This window comes from Perkinsus marinus, assembly GCF_000006405.1.
Source record: "Perkinsus marinus ATCC 50983 genomic scaffold scf_1104296947650, whole genome shotgun sequence".
Classification (NCBI taxonomy): domain Eukaryota; phylum Perkinsozoa; order Perkinsida; family Perkinsidae; genus Perkinsus; species Perkinsus marinus.
The window spans coordinates 1-17,837 of record NW_003210538.1 but is presented as its reverse complement, the minus strand read 5'-3'; the positions used below and the strand labels follow the sequence as shown (position 1 = coordinate 17,837).

The window sequence follows — 17,837 nt, the reverse complement described above, 5'->3', positions numbered from 1 at the left end:
GCTGCTGCTGATTGACGATTTACCATAGTAAGCGGTTGTTGAAGGCAATCGAGGCCTTCTGGTCTTGAGCTTCGTGACATGTATATGGGGCTTGTGTTGTTATATATGTTATCGTGACTTTAGGATCATCCTAGCCCGTCCCTGGACGAGACTCAGATGGTTGAAAGTGATCGCGTTCTTGGGGTAGATCATTCGAGTGTGGGTGTAACGCCCAAGCAAGGAAGAGATCACGGTGGGTATATCGTTGAGTATTGCCTCCGCTTTGTTTGTATACCTGCGACTGCAATCAATCCGTTTATCATTGCGTTACCAGGTAGCCGAGAAGCTCTTACTAGGGCATCTAGTCCCGAGGAGGCGCCTTGGTTTACTACGGGGCATTTTCACAGCACCATTGGGGTGAATCTCATGGCCAGTTGAGATGAAGGCATACAAACGATGTTAGGTATCACCAGTGCCATCCCCATCTGTGTGGGCCAGAAGTAGCCGCAAAGCGTCTGGGGACGCATGAGTCCGTCCCTGTGGTGGGATCAGCATAGCGACAGCTAAGCTGACAGCCCACGGTTAATAACGGGCTCGGTCTCCTCTCAATTACATTTTCCATGTCCCTCGAGCCAATGCAAATTACCGTTTACGAACAACTCTAGCATATCGAACAACCGTTAACTAACTGTGTGAGGAAGAGAATACTGTCATTGCTATCGTCTTTCGTTGAACCTGCCTGGCTCGGCCTCGAGGGGTACATCCAACAAGTGTGCCACTCGGAAGGAATACTGTTCGCCTCGCTACTGCTACTGCTCATCTGCTCACAGGAAGTAGTCACACAAATCCCTATCAATAATATTACACTGTAAGTTCGTTCGAGCCCTGATGACCTCGCATTAGCGATGCCCTTGATGAAACAACTGACTCTTAGGTACATTGCGTTGTATCTCATGTTGTGGTCTTTGCTTCTGTGTCGTTGGTGGTGAACCTCTGGCTGCTCTGCCTCCGCTCAGCCGTCCCGGGATGAGTATGTGGACGTGCCTGTCTATTGACGATGGCTTACAATGAGACAAGGATACAGCTGATTGTTTGCTGTCAGTCATGGCTGATGTCATTCTTTGAGCTGCCCGTTGACTGATCTCTCATCTGTACCTTTGAACCTTTTTTCATGAGTAACCTCTCTTCGTTTACAATCCTTACTACCGCTTAGTAGAGATAGATGAGGCGGTCACTGTAAATTGCTTTCTCTATGTTGTATATCTGCCCGGGGGAGATAGTGGTGGTCCTCACCCGTCAAGTGGCAGTTGTATTGCGGTTGTCTTCGAATCTACGATTGATATCCCACGGTCACACTCCTCCCCTTAGAGACCGTGCCCTCTTGCTCCATCGTCACTTCATCAGCCTCACTGCAGGAGATATGTGGTTGTTCTTTGAAGGCGTTCGTTATGCTTGGAAGTATGATAACTCAGGTTTGCCTGTAAATGCTATAGTTGATATATGCTTGTGTACGTAAGAGTATTGTTGCGTATCCTAGTTGGGAAGGCGAACATACGCATATACATCAAGGCAGGAGACACACAGAGCTTAGTCAGTGCTCGTTCTTCCACGCTCATTCTCGCAGCGTGTGATGCCATCTGAGATCCGTCTGTGAAATGAGAATTCTTGCGGTCAACAAGTATTGGAGGGGTAGCACGGCGTTGAAGTCGGATTCAGCTCGGAAGGTGGTATTTTGAGCTCGTGCTTGGTGAGTCTGAAGTCCAGCGCCGTTGCCAGCTTACTCAGGGTTGGAGCGATATGATAACGATATCTCGATAGTGAGCTGTGCGTTGAGTTTTCTGGTTAGTCCAGGAAAGGTGAACATCGTCACAATGAATGAACTCGTCACAGTGATTGAAAATGTTTATACTTTCGAACTTGGGACTACCACAATCTAACGATGCCAGTCTGACCAAGCCGGCGACGGCATCGGGCTTGAAGCTGACACACACGAGCCTAACGACATTGGTCTCCACCCTGCATACACCGTGCTCAGCATGACTTCAGAAATAGGTGGTTCAGGAACTGCTCCGTCCAGCATCCACCCCGAGTACATTGTACTCGGTACAAGCGGACCCTTGACATAACAACCTCGACCACATTCTCAGACTTACAAAAAGGTGCCGACTCCCTCAGTCTGGCTGGGAGCTTGGCCCTGCACAGGGAGGCTCTGAGCCGTCACCTGGCGGGCCAACTCTAGGAGACTTCGACCACTACTTCCCGATCTCTGCAACTACCTCAGTGATTAGCCTACTTCAGGGAATCGCCAAGGCTGCGCTGCTCGGTACCGGGGGGATCCGGGGGGCCTACTACAGCTCTACGAGACTGGGACCATCACTATCACACGCATCTATCAGGGACACGCATCAGCGCTAAATCAAGAGAACACGAGGGGGAAGCTCCCGATTAAGCCAATGTTCAACACAGGTGGTTCCTTCCAGTAGGAGTACATTCAACGAGGAATGGTATATCAAATGCGGACAAAAATGAAGCTCCACTAGTACTATTCCCGAAACCTTCAAAGAGGAGCGGTACGATGACCGAGAAATGTGGTGTCGCGGCTAGCGTTTGTGAGGCGTTCGACGACAATTGGTATGAGAGGTTCCAGCCACGATGGATCATTCCGAAGGATGATGACTCACAGTTCAAGATTCAAGACGAACGAAATATCCCGTTAACAACACCTTCCAGCTATGAAACAGATGTCTATTTTCTCCTCGGGTTGTTTTCCCTCCCAACTCCCAATAACGCAAATCTGATCCAAGTGGTCGTGCTACACGGTTTGTGACAGCCCTTTCCAGGCGTCGAATGTTAAAGAATAAACCAGTAATGTATAGAACAAGGAACTCGAATGAGTAAAACTGCGTCTCATGTTCGCAGATGAGTCAATCATCCCAAGACCTTACTCTATCATCAAGGAACAAACATCTTACACAATTTAGTAGACGTAGTTCTTGACATAGTTAGACTCGTTAGCAGTGGCATCGGAAGAACCCTGGTACTTACCGAGCTGAGCCTCAGAGTTGGCCTTGGCGCGGGCGAGCAAGACAGCCTGGGCAGCCTTGGTGTTCTCGGCCTTACCAGCCCAGGTCTTGATAGTGGAGGCCTGAAGGGCGCGACCGTAAGAGAAGGTGAGGGCCCAAGGGCGACGCTCCTTAGGGAGGACATTCATGGCGTTGAGGTTGACGGAAGCCATCTCCTCAGACTGACCACCGGAAAGGAAAGTCACGCCAACGAGGGCCGGGGGGACGGTACGGGCAAGAGTGCGCACAGTCAACCTGGCGATCTCCTCAGAGGTAGGGCGAACAGGGCACTCGGCACCGGCAGTGACCATGTTGGGCTTGAGCAAGCAACCCTCAAGGAGGATGTGATGGTCGTTGAGGGCCTTGAAAACGGCGGAGAGGACACGCTCGGTAACATAAGCGTCAGTCTCGATAGTGTGAACACCATCCTGCAAGATCTCGGGCTCGACGATGGGGACGAGACCGTTCTCCTGGCAGACGGAAGCATAACGGGCAAGGTTGTGGGCAGTCTCCTCAATAGAGAGCTGAGTAGGCTGGTGCTTGGCCTCGTCGATCCTCAACACGGTTCTCCACTTAGCGAAACGGGCACCCTGAGCGTAATACTTCTGGCAACGCTCAGCAAGACCATCGAGACCCATAGTAGTGGTCTCGCCATCGGTACCGGCGAGAACGGTGAGTCCCTTATCGACCTTGATACCGGGGATGATGTTCTGCTTCTTCAAAAGCTCGACCATCTCAACACCCTCGGCGTTCTTCTGGAAGAGGGTCTCCTCGTAGAGAATAGCACCGGAGATGTACTCACCGAGACCAGGAGTGGTGAAAAGGAGGGACCTGTAGGCAGCACGGTTCTCCTCGGTGTTGACGATGCCAGCGCCATCGAAACGCTTCTTGATGGTGCCGGTGGACTCATCGGCGGCCAAGATACCCTTGCCATCAGTGCAGATAGCATTGGCGGTGGCGATGAGCTCAGACTCGTACTTGAAACCGGTGGTGTAAGGCATGGTGAATGGAACGAATAAGTGATTGACTTGTGAAAGCCTGGAAGGGTGAAAGAGCTATAGCGCGTGCAAAGCCAACTGGAAATCGCGCACGGATTTTTGATCTATAATTGCGCATTTTGCAGCAGAGGAGCTCTGCTAGAACTCTCGTTTCCGCGGACGCGATGGGGTAGCAACGAGTGATCGAGGCTTCTGAATGTTTGAAAATTTTGGTTTGAGATTAAACTCATAGCCGCTCGCACTCCTAAAACTGCAGTGCCAGGTAAGGTGGGATAACGAACGCAAGAAGGCCGAGGAGACAGGACCACACAATCGCTTATTGCGGTTGGAATCCAACCGTTGGGTCCATGAAATAGGTTCCTTCCGTCGCGGTAAGTGTATAGGACTCATCTGCAGATCTATACAGGATCCTATGAGATGCACCCAGCATCGATCGGCAATAGGAAATTTACACTCCGAGCGGCAGATCCTTGCCTGTGCGATGAGTACCTGCTGATAAGCTCCAATCTATGCATCTTTCGCCAACACAGATTCCCGCTCGCCATCAATCTCAGCCGTTTCATACACACAACTGATCCACTTGAAACTTCCAATGGCTTCAGTTGGGACTCCCAACTTGGGAGTGGTTTTTGAATTCCCTGTGCGCGCACGGCGAGTCATGATCCACTCAAAGTTTGTGGTGGAGAGCAACGATGTCGTCATGTGTCTTGCAACAGGCAGATATAGACTGAGTCTCTTGTAGTGACATGTGTAGGGTCAACCTACACTCTGTTAGGGCTGATGGGCATTCATGATTCATTTAACCTCGTCCTTTATTTATTGGTGTTCTGTTGAGTTCTAAGCTGATCAACCATACATATATTCAGCCTTGAAGAGCTCGTCGAATTGCTCACAAATCTGACCTCACTAGTATCAGAATTTTGGAACCTACGTTCGCGGTCTCTGGGGGGTTGGGGATGAGGGGTTGTTAGAGAAAGGGTGTCCAACCGTTCCGGGTATCTCCTATTCAGCGTCTAGTTCGACGCCCTATTCCCTCCGAGAAGTAGGGCCAGTTGCACCGTCACTTCTTGAACCTTGGATGTCCGACAAGAATGCTAATTCTGCCTCGGATATGTCCGAGCAGGAACGGAAGGAGGCTTTCAACAGAATGCTAGAGGAATATGAGATTTCCTCCAAGTAGGGCGGAAATGTTCGCCATACGCAACGGATCAATCTGACTATCAGGATGAAGTGGCACGAAGTTGAGAAAATCATCAAAGACGATTGGCGCTTTGGACTATGCAGAAACAACGGTATTAATCTCGGTATCATTTCAGCTGAAGTGAGAGCTGTCTTTCAGGTCAGCGAAAGCAGTTCCTTTCCGAGTATCAGAGCCGACGCGTTAAGTTTGAACAGACTGAGGGTCGTCATCGAGAAATGGCCGCGAAGAAAGAGTTCAGAGTAAGGAAGATTGGCGTCTCTCTGAAGTCATCAACGGTATATGGATTAGGAGCAATTGGAGCAGTGGCTGAATGCACAGAAGGAGGAAGAGGCGGAGGCTCAGAAGAAGGAGGCCGAAGTCGTGAACACCGAAGTCCCTTCTATTATTGATGTAGCGAAGAAACCAGAGGAGGACTCGTCAGCTGCTTTGATGGAGGACGGCAGTCGTAATAATATATAATATTCGCATCTAGATCAGACGTGTCCGTGGAAGTCTATGTAGAGGGGCCGTAGGAATAGGGCTTGAATACGAGTGAGCCTCGTCCTTCTCGATCAGCTCTTACTTTCGAAAACGTCACGTTCCGAGATCTGGCCTATGCTTGGCGCAAGAAGGACTTCTGGAAGTTTGCTCATGAAGATGTACTAGACGGAATTGCCTCGGATGTGTCCCCAGTCTGACATTGTGGTACTTTCGATCCGATGCCTCGTGAATTCTCTCAGACATTGGTGCCGCGCAAATAGACTCAATCCTAGGAGTCGCCGTTGAAATTTCATTTTAGGATCTCGATCATATATTCCAAGACTTCATGGACGAGAACGAGAATAAGATGCGAGACATCAGCAGACGTGATAGAATTCGGAAGATGGACAAGCTCTTCCTCGTGTACTCTAAGCATCCTCAGGTCAATAGACTAACCAAGTAAGACTTCTCACCGGTCGCTGTCGGTATTTCCCGATCAGGTGGAATGATGTCTGCCACTTCATGGCTGAGAAATTTCCGGAGGAGTTCCGCAGTGTAGAGCCGCTGGATAGACTGGCCGTCTGGGAGCGGTGGATCAAGGAGGCCGATGAGAAGTTCAAGGTAATTGTTGTTAGTTCGATCAGCTGACACTGGAGTCAAACACGACTGTAGGTCGAGAGGGAGAAGGCAAAGCGTCGGGCTGAACGCAAGCATAGGGATAAGTTCAGGGAGATGCTGGTCCACGACTACATGGAGCAAATACACAGTGAGGTTCTCATGTTGACTGAGGGGGAATCTTTTGGTGCAGATGGTGTGTCATGGTTCGATCTCCATAAGGATATTAAGGATCGTGAGGCTTACATTGATCTTATCGGCAGTCGGAACTCGAGCCAGCCCTATGATATCTTCAACGACATATGCAAAGAAGTAAGGGGAAAGGAGTAGAAGTGCGAATCGTAAGAACTTGATTAGGTCCGTCGGGAGGCTCGGCAGAAGCGAGCACAGTTGGAGTTGGAGAAGGAGCGCCAGGCGAGATCGGAGAGGCTCGAATCCCAGAATGAACATGGACATAAAAAGCCGAAAAATGTAGTGTTAAATGCACTGGGATGAGTGGACCTTCTCTTATGTAGGCTTTTGACGTGGCGGCTCCGAAGAAGAACGTCAGAGAGACGCCTTCTCCTGAGCCGAAAAAGTCTAAAGATGAGCGGTCTTCATCGGGGGATAGACGCCGAGGTCGGTTGGTTTATCGCGAGGACTCTGCGTACTCTGTTGCTATTGGAAGAACGAATTCATGTTGACATTAGTGTTATGACGGCTATTGATACTGGCTGACACTCGTTCGCGTTTTACGTGAAGTAGCGTAATGCTGTGTGGAAAACGCGATATTGGCGCTATGCAGTAGTCGTGGAATATGTTTTTTACTAGTTTATTTTCGTATCACAGGTAAAACTCCATTGAAAAACTTGCAAAATGTTTTGTAAAGTATTTCCTGGGATTTTCATTCCCAACACAGTATGCGAAATTCCTCTGTTTCAGAGAGTACCTCGAAAAGTAGAGCTAAGAGGACTGAGTCCCCAGCGGATGATGTGTCGGATATATCCGATCGGAAAGGAGAAGATAGCAGGAAGAGGCGAAGGGCGCGATAGGTTCGTCCTCGACGAATCGTTGGTTTTCCCAGCATTTTCTTTGTTGCGTTGACAGTAGTACTAATGACTCTCAAGGTGGGGTTGCTGTTACCATGACTCTTCCTGCTGCTCCCACTGCTGTCGCGACCGGCTCATCGTCATCATCTGGCCGGAGTTCTGGAGCTCCCAAGTTGGAGAATGCGCCGGTAAATCTGGCAGCGTGGAGAGGGTCAATGCGGCGCGAACTGCTTGATATTCTGCATGATCATGTTCAGGGAACGAAGACTATGTAATGGCGTATATAGGGGGAGGGAACATGCCTATGTCTAGGTATCTCGATCCTCGTATTTCTCCGGAGCTATCCCTGCTGGTGGAAGTGGAAGATTTGAAGTCCCACGGTGTGGAGTTGTGGAGGAAACTCGATGCCAGCTCGGCGGGAGATGCCGCCGCTGCTCAGGATGCAAAACAGGTGAGATTCGTGACTGTTGGGTCGACTGCGGGAACATTTGCTGGTTTTGTAGATTATTTTTATACTCCATGCGCAGAGTTCGGAGACGCTGAGCATGGTAGATCTCGTTGCAGAGAAGATATTGGCGGACGATGCCAGAAGGAAAGGGAATAAGGAGAGCGCCTTTGAAAAGACGTAGTGCGTGGACTCTGTGTTATGGTAGAGTGGTAGCGGCTCGAAGTAGATACACTCTAATATGTGTCCCTTACGTGTCACATCTGGTCCTTGGCCGTCTACAGCAGAGGACGGTCATGTCTAGCCTGGTGGAAGTACTACCATTGCATCTGATGGGCCTCTGTGTGGAGGGCGATGTCATCACGATAGACCAGCCGGGTAGGGAAGGGCATTGGTTCTAAGAAGTAGTACTCAATCGTTTTAGGCGCATTCCGTGACTTCCACATCCGTTCGAATCCTACATCACTCTCTCTCCTGGCTGAAGCTTTGCATGATTTACAGCGCAATTTCGGTGCTGGACTGGGCGTCTCTCGACAAGCAGGTAAGCTCGGGTAAGGGAATCGGTGTAGAGTGCAGCATTGTGGTGCAGGGCGCAGAGTATTGAAGATGAACGCGATAGGAACAGCTGCCAAGTACGTAGTGGACTACGTGTTACGACTGGCCAAGGAAGACGACGAGGCGGGAGCCCCTGTGGATGGGGACACCAAGGCGGTGAAGGCCTTCTCTGGTCGTGATAGGTAAGGGGCACATCGAGGATTATCGGTGATGCTGCTTTCTCATATTTGTGTTCTTGCAGTTCTAAGCCTCGGCCGAGAGCTCCTCCGATCGGCCATTTGGTGACTCCGGAAGAATCTTCCGAGCCCAGCATGGAGGGCGGTCGTCGGAAACCACTGTTACCGGAGTCAGTGACGAGTAAAGGACTGAAGATAGAGGAGTTCATAGTCATCGACCGACGCACTGACCTCTTCTCGGTGCTGTGTACACAGTTCACCTACGAGAGCTTGCTTGACAGATGCCTTGGCATCAAATACGGGTAATAGTGGAAGTTATATATTCGTATCCTTCCTGGATTTGTGAGTAGGAGGTATATAGTTATGCCCAATCAGTGGGACTTTTGATGCTGTTATGAGTTTGTATTGGTGATAGTAGTATGCTGCTGTTTATTACGCTGGCATTGTAATGTACAAGCAGAACGTGGTGGTGACCATTTGGTGCTGCTCATTATAGTGATAATCATTCCGTGGTCAGAACGAGGGAAGCGCCAGTGCTCAGTCTATGACTCCGTCGTGTGACTACTGAGTTGGTTCATTTGGTGTCTGGGCAGGTACATAGATGTTGGCGAGCCTATTCTGCCAGAGAGGAAGACGGTGGTATTGAACTCTAACGACAAGCTGTTTGATGGTATCAGGGATCTACGTATGGAGGTGCTTGGGCCCTTATTGCACAAGAAGGCCAGCCAGATACAGGAAACGTAAGTGGTTGTCGTTAGTTCGATCGATGATGAATTCTGTCATCGATGATTCGAGTATTCATTGTTATTGCCGTTGGAGCTGCTGCTGCTGCTCGGTGGGTCTGTTACGTGCTTTGTTATGTGCTCAGGTATAGTGAAAAGGACCGGCTCTCGGACATTCCCCAGATGAAGATGTATATGGATAAGTTCAAGTCGGCCCAAGCAGAGCATGCCTCCTTGGCGGACCATGTGAACCTTGCTAGCTTCACCAGTGCCCTCACACAGATGCCGTGGTTTCAGCAACAATGGCAGGTAGGCCTTCAACGCCGCGCAAGATGGGAGGTAGCGCTTTGACAGGTGGAGGACGGTCTTATGTCTGGTGCGATAACACCGGCTCAGTTGGTCGATATTGTCAATGACATGATGGAGCCTAGTCTGCCTCAGCCTGTTAAGGAAGGCCGACAACCTGTAAGGACGGGGGCATCTTTGCTCTGTTGCTTCTGCGCAGTGATTTTCTCAACGTTATACTATTTCATCCTGGTAGTCGCAGAGAGTTACTTCCCACAGCGAATACCTTCGGTTGATTGTGATCATCTCAGACTCCGGGATCTCAACCGTTGGATCGAGTGCTGCGACTTGTATGCCTCTGCAGTGTGGTTAATGGTGGGATCAAGACGAAGATTCTGAAGGCTCTCACCAAAAACCTGATTGAATGGTAAGTCTCGCTGTCTTATTTGTATCTTCCTCCAGCGCCCTCTCCTCCCAGGTATGGCCCTAAACTGATCGTACCACTGTTACACCACATGACTGCGTGTGGACTTTTGAAAGCATCTAGTGACAGTGGGGCTGACTTGGTATCCAGCGGCTCTGGCAAATGGCAGAGGATGAAGCAAGCATTCAATTTAGTGGTTGCAGGTGGCGGTCCAGAAGGCGATGATAGTGAATCTGATCTGGGTAGTAAGGTGTGCCTCTCCTTGAGCGTTTTGGGCGATACTGTATCTAATTATTTTGGACTCGTGAATGCCTTCCGTGGATTGGGTGTAGAAAATGATGTTTTAGTTTTTCATGAGCATCGGCTGCCCAGGATGGTACGTTCTCAGGTTCTAACATTGCTGCTGATACTGGCATTGCGTACTCCTATTCGGGTTACGCTCCGCTGTCGGTACGGCTGGTAGAATTAACGGAGGCCGAGCCCAACGGATGGCGAGGAGCTGCGGAGAGTCTCAACTTGCTCTGGGGGCCTGCCATTGAGGTGCGTATCCTACTTGTGCTCTGAGGTAGCTTGTGTCGCTCTGTCTCCCTCATGGTCATGGCTCAAGGCTGTACGCAACGGTTGTGTTCTCAGGTTGCGAGTGGTGCAGCACCTGAGGTTTTGCCAGGTAGTGTTGATCAGGAAGGGACCATTGGCCAGGGCGATAAAGTAAGCATATCAGAATAGGAGATGGTGTTGAGCGAGTCGTAGGTGGTGGTCGTGTGCTTTGTGGGAGGAGTAACGTACGGCGAGATAGCAGCCTTGAGGCGGCTATCGGCGGTGGAGAGGAAAGGTCGACGCTTCCTCGTAGTCACAACGGAAATGATCAGCCACGAAAAACTATTCAGTGAAATCATTGATGAACAACTATAGTATAATGTCTGTGTGGAGTTTCTCACTTTGAGAGGTTTCTGGTTATTAGTGTAGTGGATGTAGTTTTATAATTTGTGTAGTTTTTTGTTTGTTATGTCGATTCTGCAGCACCCCTTCATGACGATCGCATCTAAGGCGATGGTGACCCGAGGCTTCAGCAGCCAGGTCGCGAAGGTTTGCCTGCTGGGTGCCTCTGGCGGGATCGGTCAACCATTGGCTCTGTTGTTGAAGATGAACCCAGCCATTAAGGAGCTAGCCCTGTACGATATTAAGCAGGCGGCTACACCTTGCAAGGGCGTGGCCGCCGATATCAGTCACATTGACACTAATGCTAAGGTCACGGGCTATGCTGGTGAGGAGGAGATTGGCGAGGCTCTGAAGAACGCCAAGCTTGTTATTATGACCGCTGGTGTACCCAGGAAGCCTGGCATGACCAGAGACGATCTTTTTGGCATCAATGCTAAGATTGTTATGGGCTTAGCGAAAGCATGCGGAGAACACGCGCCCAAGGCGACCTTGTGTGTGGTCTCTAACCCGGTCAATTCGACGGTACCGATTGCGGCTGAGACGTTGAAGAAGTTGGGGGTTTTCGACTGGCGTAGGTTAGTGGGCGTCACAACTCTCGATTCAGTGAGAGCCAGTACTTTCTTCTCTGAGAAGATCAACTTTGCTGTCGACAAGGCTGAAGTTCCTATCATAGGAGGCCACGCTGGAGAGACTATCATGCCTGTGTTCTCGCATGCTTTCCCCCCGCATAAACTTAGTGCTGACGCGGTCAGACAGCTGGACGAGCGCATACAGAACGCGGGAACGGAAGTTGTGGAGGCGAAGCAAGGGGCGGGGTCTGCCACGTTGTCGATGGCCTACGCTGCAGCTTGTTTCGCGGATAAGATCATTCACGCCCAGTCGGCATATGCCTTCATTAAGAAGCCGATGTGTGGGTTGGATTACTTCGCGACGAAGTGCAAGTTTGGAGATGACTGCGAGATTGCTAAAGTGGAGGCGTTGCCTGAATTGAACGACTACGAGGAGACGAGGCTGCAGGCGGTTAAGGCTAAGCTTGTTCAAGATATCCAACGCGGTGTGGACTTTGTGAAGGAACACTATTCAAGCTAATTGAATACTTTTTGAAAATAGGGTATGTCCAAGCTCTCGACTTGAGCGTATTGCCAGTCGGGTTTGTCCGCTTTCCGTATCTTACCGAACGTTATTGAGTTCTGCCAGGTTCTTAGGGAATAAATCAAAGGGAGTCGTGGGTGATGCGCATAAACCTGTTTAGTGGCTAGGCATTAAAAGTCCATCGATTCTCTCCCCAGGTCCAGTTCTTTCTCACTGCAATGTGTGATTTCATTGTGGGTGTTCGATAGGCCTCTCCTGAGTTCCAAGATCGAGTTTTACATGTGATATCTAATCCCGGGTGGGCTCTTGAAGGTCTATCGAACACGCCGCGTGTTTTGCAGATCTGCGTTTTTGAGGAATGCACCGTGAAGAATCTTGCCAACTTATTATGAATTCCATGTGGGGACTCGGATTTCACTATCATTGTCCTCTCAGTTAGCTCCTTTTCCTATCAGTGATTGTATATCGTGTTCGTGGTCAATGGGTGGTATGGGTGGAGTCTTGCTAGTTCGCGTGGTGGAGTGTTCTTCTCTTGAGCTGGCTTTTCTAGGGAGTACCTTTCCATCAGTTGTTTTGTGTCGTAAACCGACTGATTAACCAATGGTTATCACTCACTTGCGTTTATGGATGCATGCTGCCATACTCATCCTCGTGGAAGCCTCCTTTGGACGTTTTGCGCCACCGTGTGCATCTCTGTCGACTGACCTCACAGAGGAGTACACCGAGGCCCCAAGACTATTACCGGTGAGCTTATCGTTGAGACTTCGCAGGGGGATTGTCAGTACAGGCCTCTTCGATACCAACACATTTCGACTGGCGTGATGTTGACGGCGAAAACATGGTCACAACGGACCGAAGCCACTCTAACCCTGGGTAAATACACCGATGACTTCCCTTGCTCATGGCTCGCTTGTCAGGTCATGTGCTGCTTGCTGGGCTTTCGCTTTGACCCACACACTGTCCGATAGGATCCGTATCCAGCGCAAGGCAGCCTTCCCCGAGGTCCATCGCTCGTGCTCTTATTTTCTACCGAAGTTGTTCCCCTAGGTTAATCTGGCCGCCCAGCCATTGTTGACTTGTGCCTATAAGGCAGGCAATGGTTGCCGTGGCGGACGAGTTCTCGATGCGGTCCGCTATGTAAGTTCCCGTCCTCGAGGAGATCGATCTACCGCACTTTTGTCAGATCAAAGAACATGGTATCACTGATGAAACCTGTTCACCTTATCTAGGGAGAGGCCGAGATTCTGGCGAGGTCTGTCGTGGAACGACTCTGTAGCCTGCGACGGGTTGTGTGCACGTGTTACGGTTTTCGTTATGTAGATGCGTCAACTGTGATGCAGATGGCTCGTGTAGCATTCCGAAAAACTATGCTACCTTCTATATCGATCAGTAAGTACCAATCGATGGATGGGCCGCGGAGCTTTACTGTTGGTGTCAGATACGGTCTAGTGAAGGGGGAGGCTAACATACAGTCGGAGGTGCTCACTCGTGGCCCTGTTGTTTGCCATATGCATGCTGATGAAACATTTCGTGCTAAGTGAGCAACGTATTGACGTAGTGTGAAGGTCAGAATTGGCCTGTCAGTTATCAATCTGGGCACACCTGGGACTTTGATTATTTAACCCAAGATGCAGAGGTTAACCACGCTGTGGAAATCGCTGGATGGGGACAGGAAGCTGATGGTAGACGATACTCCTTCCACAGTATATAACTGCTTCCTTAGGTACTCCATACTGGGTCGCCCGGTTCTCTTATGGTGAGCTCAGCTTTGTGTGCATACTCATCGTGACTGTGTTGTAGGTTCGGCGTGGGGTGATCATGGTTGGGCTAAGTTACAGCGCTCCCCGACTGGCCTCATAGAGAACAGTGGATGTGTCTGGGCGACGGTGAAGTGAGTGAATGTTCATTACTCTTGTGGTGATGTGCTGTTCTGAACAGCCCGGCTGCTTGGAAAGACTGGTCACTGTACCCTGATACTAAGTAGCGAGGAGCTCACGGTTCGCATAGTCATGATGACCCATCTTGCTCCTCAGGTATGTCCCTCCCGCTACGGCGCCGATAGGAAAGCAAGAATATGTGGACTCCATCAACACTGTGAGGGTCGCATAACGGGTCAATTTGAGGCAACACGTTGTCAGGTAAACGGTCCTACTCCCATAGCTGGAAAGGCGCAAGAGCAACAAGTCGTTAAGGACCCGAAACCACAGGACATGGTACGCTATCAAACTTTTGGAGATGTAGCATCCCCTGGCCGTGCGCCTTTGTCATGATAGTTTATCAGGATTATTATGCTGGCAGCTCCAACCGCGCTGGTGGCTACAAGGTCCCCCTCATCGAGAATAGATGTCTTCGCTCCAGCGGTATCCGTTGTCATGAGTTGGTGTAGGTTCAACCTATTCAATGGTGTGCAGTATGGACCCCACATGTCAGTGCGACCCGGGTTATTATAAAGTAGCATGAAATCATCAGTTTGATTAGTATTATCATCTCAGACTTACGACGCCCGTTCTGAGGACAATGGAAAGTGTTATCTATGTGTAAGCTAGGTGCCTTTCATTCGCGACTGCATGGCCCGTCCTCTAGGTTCCTCGAGTCGCCGGAAAACAAATCTCGGATGACGGGGAGAAGCTCCCAGGTGTGTAGCAATAGCCTGATCGTTATTCCACTGTTCTGCTTGCAGAATCTTGGGATTGGCGTAATGTGAACGGCAAGAACTACATAACTTTCAACCGTAACCAGCATAATCCTGAATACTGTGGTGGCTGTTGGGCGTTCGCTGGTACCTCCTTGACTTGCCGCCTGGCTCCCCTAATGGAGGCTTCTCTCAGTGACCTCTGCCTTTGCCGACCGCTTGTCCATCGGAGCGGGGGCTCGCTGGCCGAATAAAGCTATTTCACCACAGCAGGTCGGTTCACCCGTGGGGGCCTATCGTGATCACGTCCATTATAGGTCATCAATTGTCGTGGTGGCGGAGACTGCTATGGTGGTGAGAAGATCGGAGTTTACGATTTCTTCTTCGGTTTTGGAGCGGTGAGTACCATCCTTCCTGTGTGCTGGATGCAGCAGTTGGTATTGCATTTATCAGGTGCATGATACCTGTCATAATTACGCTGCTAAGAACTATAAAGATTTCAGCGAGTGGTGCCCGGCCCAGGCTAGGTGCCTGGAATGCGCTGAGGGCGGTAAATGCCGTCCAACCCGACACTACCGAACCTGGTGATCTTATTTCGAATCATCTACGTTAGCATAGAGTAGCGCGTAGGTTCGCCACGGATTATGCGAGGCTATTGAACGGCACTGATCAGATCAAGCGTGAGATATGGAAAAGAGGTCCTGTTAGTTGTGGTGTTGATGCCACGAAGCAAATGGACGAGTGACGAGTCTCTGAGTGATTCCGTCGGGTGCGATTTTCGCTTGTGATCTAGTTACACTGGTGGGGTGTTCTATCAGAACAAGGCTGAACCAAAGATCAATCACGAGGTCGGTCTTGTCGGTTGGGGTCGCGAGGAAGGGACGAACGACGAGTATGTGAGCAGAATCTGCAACTATGACCATATCGTTGTCACAGATACTGGATCATGCGTAACTCTTGGGGTACTTCTGGGGCGAAAACGGTTTCATGCGGATCAAGTTCGGCAACCTCAAAATTGATTCGGACTGCAGTTGGGTTGAGCCGAGCAAAGATATCGCGGGCAAAATCGTCCCAAACGCGCCCTTCACGATAGGGGGTGAGACACAGATGATTGAGGATAATTTGCATGTGTGATCTTCAGATGCGTCAACAGGTTGGACGGCGGCTACATATTTTGAGGACGATTATTGGAAGAACGCGCCTGACTATCATGCAGTCCCTGAGAATCTCGACCAATCTGTTGTCACCGTTTGACGTGACGTTCTCAACTTTCATTATGAAAAGCCCTCATAGGGCGACAGTTCTGAACATATTATAGTGCAATATTACATTGCTAATTAGTTGTGGATTTTTGATTGTGTCGATCGTGACGCATGTCGATGCGTCTGGTCGGCCAAACTTCGTCGTCAGACGGGACTATAATCCCGGTGATCTCTGAAACAGTCTCTTGGTGTCGTAGTATTATTAGTAGTGCTAGCCAGTCTAGCCATTGTAGTATCTGGTACTGCGTCATCCTATCCTTTGCAAGTGCTCGTCGATTATGGAAAGAGGGTTGGGTTCTTTTGATAACTTCATGTAGCCATGGAGTGTAAACGGGGAAGAAGACGAATCGTATCTGTGCATGCAGATTAACGCACTCCGCTGAACCATATAAGGTGGTCCGAGAAATCCAATTCTACTGTACGAGTGATTCCATTTTGTATATATGGGAATGTAAGTCTAGTTGAAAAAGGCAGACGAAGCAATGTAGAACATAGTATGCATTTTAGAAAGCCCTCATAGAACGACAGTACTGAACATAATATGAAGCAATTCTACGTTGCTAATTATCTGTGGAATTTTGATTGCGTCAATTGTGACGTATGCTGATAAGTATAGTCGGCCACATTTCGTCCTCAGACGGATTTGTAATCCCGGTGATCTCTGAAGTCTCTTGGTGTCTTTGGTGGTGCTATTGTCTAGCCATTGTAGTATCTAGCACTGCTCACTCCTATCCACTGCAAGTTCTTGTCGATTATGGGAAACGAATTAAGTTTTTCTGAGAATTCCATGCAGCTACAAATCGTTTGCGGGGAACAAGGCGAGTCCTAGTGTAGTACTCGACGATATACATGCAGATTAACGGAAATTTCACTGAACCACATAAGGCCGTCCCAAAGAGCCGAACCTACCGCATGAACGACCTCGTTTAGAACTCTGAAATTCAAGTCTAATCGGATGAAATAGGGAAAGCGATGTAAATCTATAATATGTCATAAGACTATGTGTTTAGCATGATCATTCGCGAAAGAAATGATAGTAAGATTGGTCCAAAGAAGTTGAGGATGATAGCCATTCTTCGGATGGAGCTTGACCATGCGGTCAATCTTCGAGCATGCCTATGGCAAAGTTGGAAGTGCTAAAATCGTCTAGCTCCCACCAAAGATGGCCTCCGTGGCCAATGTTATTGCGGACCAGTGTGACATTACCACCATTTTCACAGTCACTCCATTCGATGAAGTCGAATGGCCCGTGAGATGTCTGCTTAGTACCATGGCAGCCCAGATTAGCCGCCCACGTATTCATATTATCAGGGATGGAGGGAAAGTCGAACAGATATGAGGTAAGTCCTCGATAATAGGGAACGGCCAAGTCGGATGTACCATGCACGTGCCCCATGCGTGCATTATCGGACCGTTTATACGACGACCTGCATGCCTCAAGCGCCTTTTCCCCACCCGTGATCACTCCACTCACTGAAACTGCTCTCGTGACAATGTTCCTACACATCAACGCCTCAGCGAGCATAGCACCGTTGCTGTAGCCAGCTGCATAGACGGGGATGTCGACCGAAGGGCGGAGACGAGCAATGATATCCTCCATGAAGGCATAGTCGTCTACTTTCTGATTGGGCTGACAGCAAGTACCAGCGTTCCATGAGTTGAGCCCGAAAAGCCCTGGGAGGCCGCACGGAGTCACAACCAACCAACCATTCTTGTCCGCACCAGTGACGATGCAGCTCTGTCTACGGAACTGTTCACAGTCCCCGCTGAGGTGATGCAGATTGAGAACGAGAGCACGAACTTGTGTTGGGGGAGTGTAGAAGTAATACCCTCGAACTCCTTCAGACGCTCAATGCTAGTGTAGTTATGCGTCCCTAGCACTGAGTGTGCTGGCACTTGTAATCACCAATCTTGGGTATGGGAAAGGAATGCCTAGGAAATTGACCTCCACAGGCGTTTCTCC

General features: G+C 49.7%; 5 protein-coding genes across 5 annotated transcripts; 4 read left to right on the top strand and 1 right to left on the bottom strand.

Moving 5' to 3' along the window:
• Positions 1–2,781: 2,781 nt before the first annotated feature.
• Pmar_PMAR020054 (fructose-1,6-bisphosphate aldolase, putative) lies at positions 2,782–4,084 on the bottom strand. Its single transcript, XM_002779234.1, has one exon. It carries the CDS (start codon positions 4,040–4,042, stop codon positions 2,957–2,959), a length of 1,086 nt encoding a protein of 361 aa, XP_002779280.1. The 5' UTR covers positions 4,043–4,084; the 3' UTR covers positions 2,782–2,956.
• Positions 4,085–5,087: 1,003 nt separating this feature from the next.
• Positions 5,088–7,346, top strand: Pmar_PMAR020053 (glutamic acid-rich protein, putative). The gene is made up of 12 exons (XM_002779233.1): positions 5,088–5,215; positions 5,264–5,331; positions 5,379–5,479; positions 5,529–5,685; positions 5,796–5,878; positions 6,019–6,158; positions 6,200–6,320; positions 6,372–6,465; positions 6,508–6,626; positions 6,672–6,785; positions 6,830–6,932; positions 7,236–7,346. The coding sequence occupies exons 1-12, from the start codon at positions 5,118–5,120 to the stop codon at positions 7,343–7,345; spliced, it is 1,308 nt and encodes a 435-aa protein (XP_002779279.1). The 5' UTR covers positions 5,088–5,117; the 3' UTR covers position 7,346.
• A 91-nt stretch (positions 7,347–7,437) lies between these two features.
• On the top strand, positions 7,438–10,861 carry Pmar_PMAR020052 (vacuolar protein sorting, putative; the record flags this gene model as incomplete). The annotated part of the gene is made up of 15 exons (XM_002779232.1): positions 7,438–7,530; positions 7,600–7,613; positions 7,655–7,793; positions 7,870–7,967; positions 8,017–8,165; positions 8,212–8,328; positions 8,377–8,524; positions 8,584–8,820; positions 9,112–9,258; positions 9,387–9,579; positions 9,837–9,952; positions 10,004–10,152; positions 10,338–10,493; positions 10,599–10,657; positions 10,700–10,861. 15 exons carry the CDS (start codon positions 7,438–7,440, stop codon positions 10,859–10,861), a joined length of 1,977 nt encoding a protein of 658 aa, XP_002779278.1.
• Positions 10,862–10,954: 93 nt separating this feature from the next.
• Positions 10,955–11,977, top strand: Pmar_PMAR020051 (malate dehydrogenase, putative; the record flags this gene model as incomplete). The annotated part of the gene is made up of 1 exon (XM_002779231.1): positions 10,955–11,977. One exon carries the CDS (start codon positions 10,955–10,957, stop codon positions 11,975–11,977), a length of 1,023 nt encoding a protein of 340 aa, XP_002779277.1.
• Positions 11,978–12,546: 569 nt separating this feature from the next.
• Positions 12,547–15,642, top strand: Pmar_PMAR020050 (cathepsin z, putative; the record flags this gene model as incomplete). The annotated part of the gene is made up of 23 exons (XM_002779230.1): positions 12,547–12,724; positions 12,768–12,853; positions 12,898–12,982; positions 13,028–13,117; positions 13,164–13,252; positions 13,301–13,369; positions 13,419–13,517; positions 13,565–13,662; positions 13,704–13,736; positions 13,781–13,871; positions 13,919–13,960; positions 14,014–14,074; positions 14,119–14,217; positions 14,262–14,360; positions 14,473–14,517; positions 14,564–14,615; positions 14,661–14,759; positions 14,809–14,885; positions 14,930–15,010; positions 15,066–15,196; positions 15,243–15,353; positions 15,406–15,504; positions 15,549–15,642. Coding segments are annotated over exons 1-23 (1,974 nt in total), but the record flags the coding sequence as incomplete, so codon positions are not given.
• Between the last annotated feature and the right edge of the window lie 2,195 nt (positions 15,643–17,837).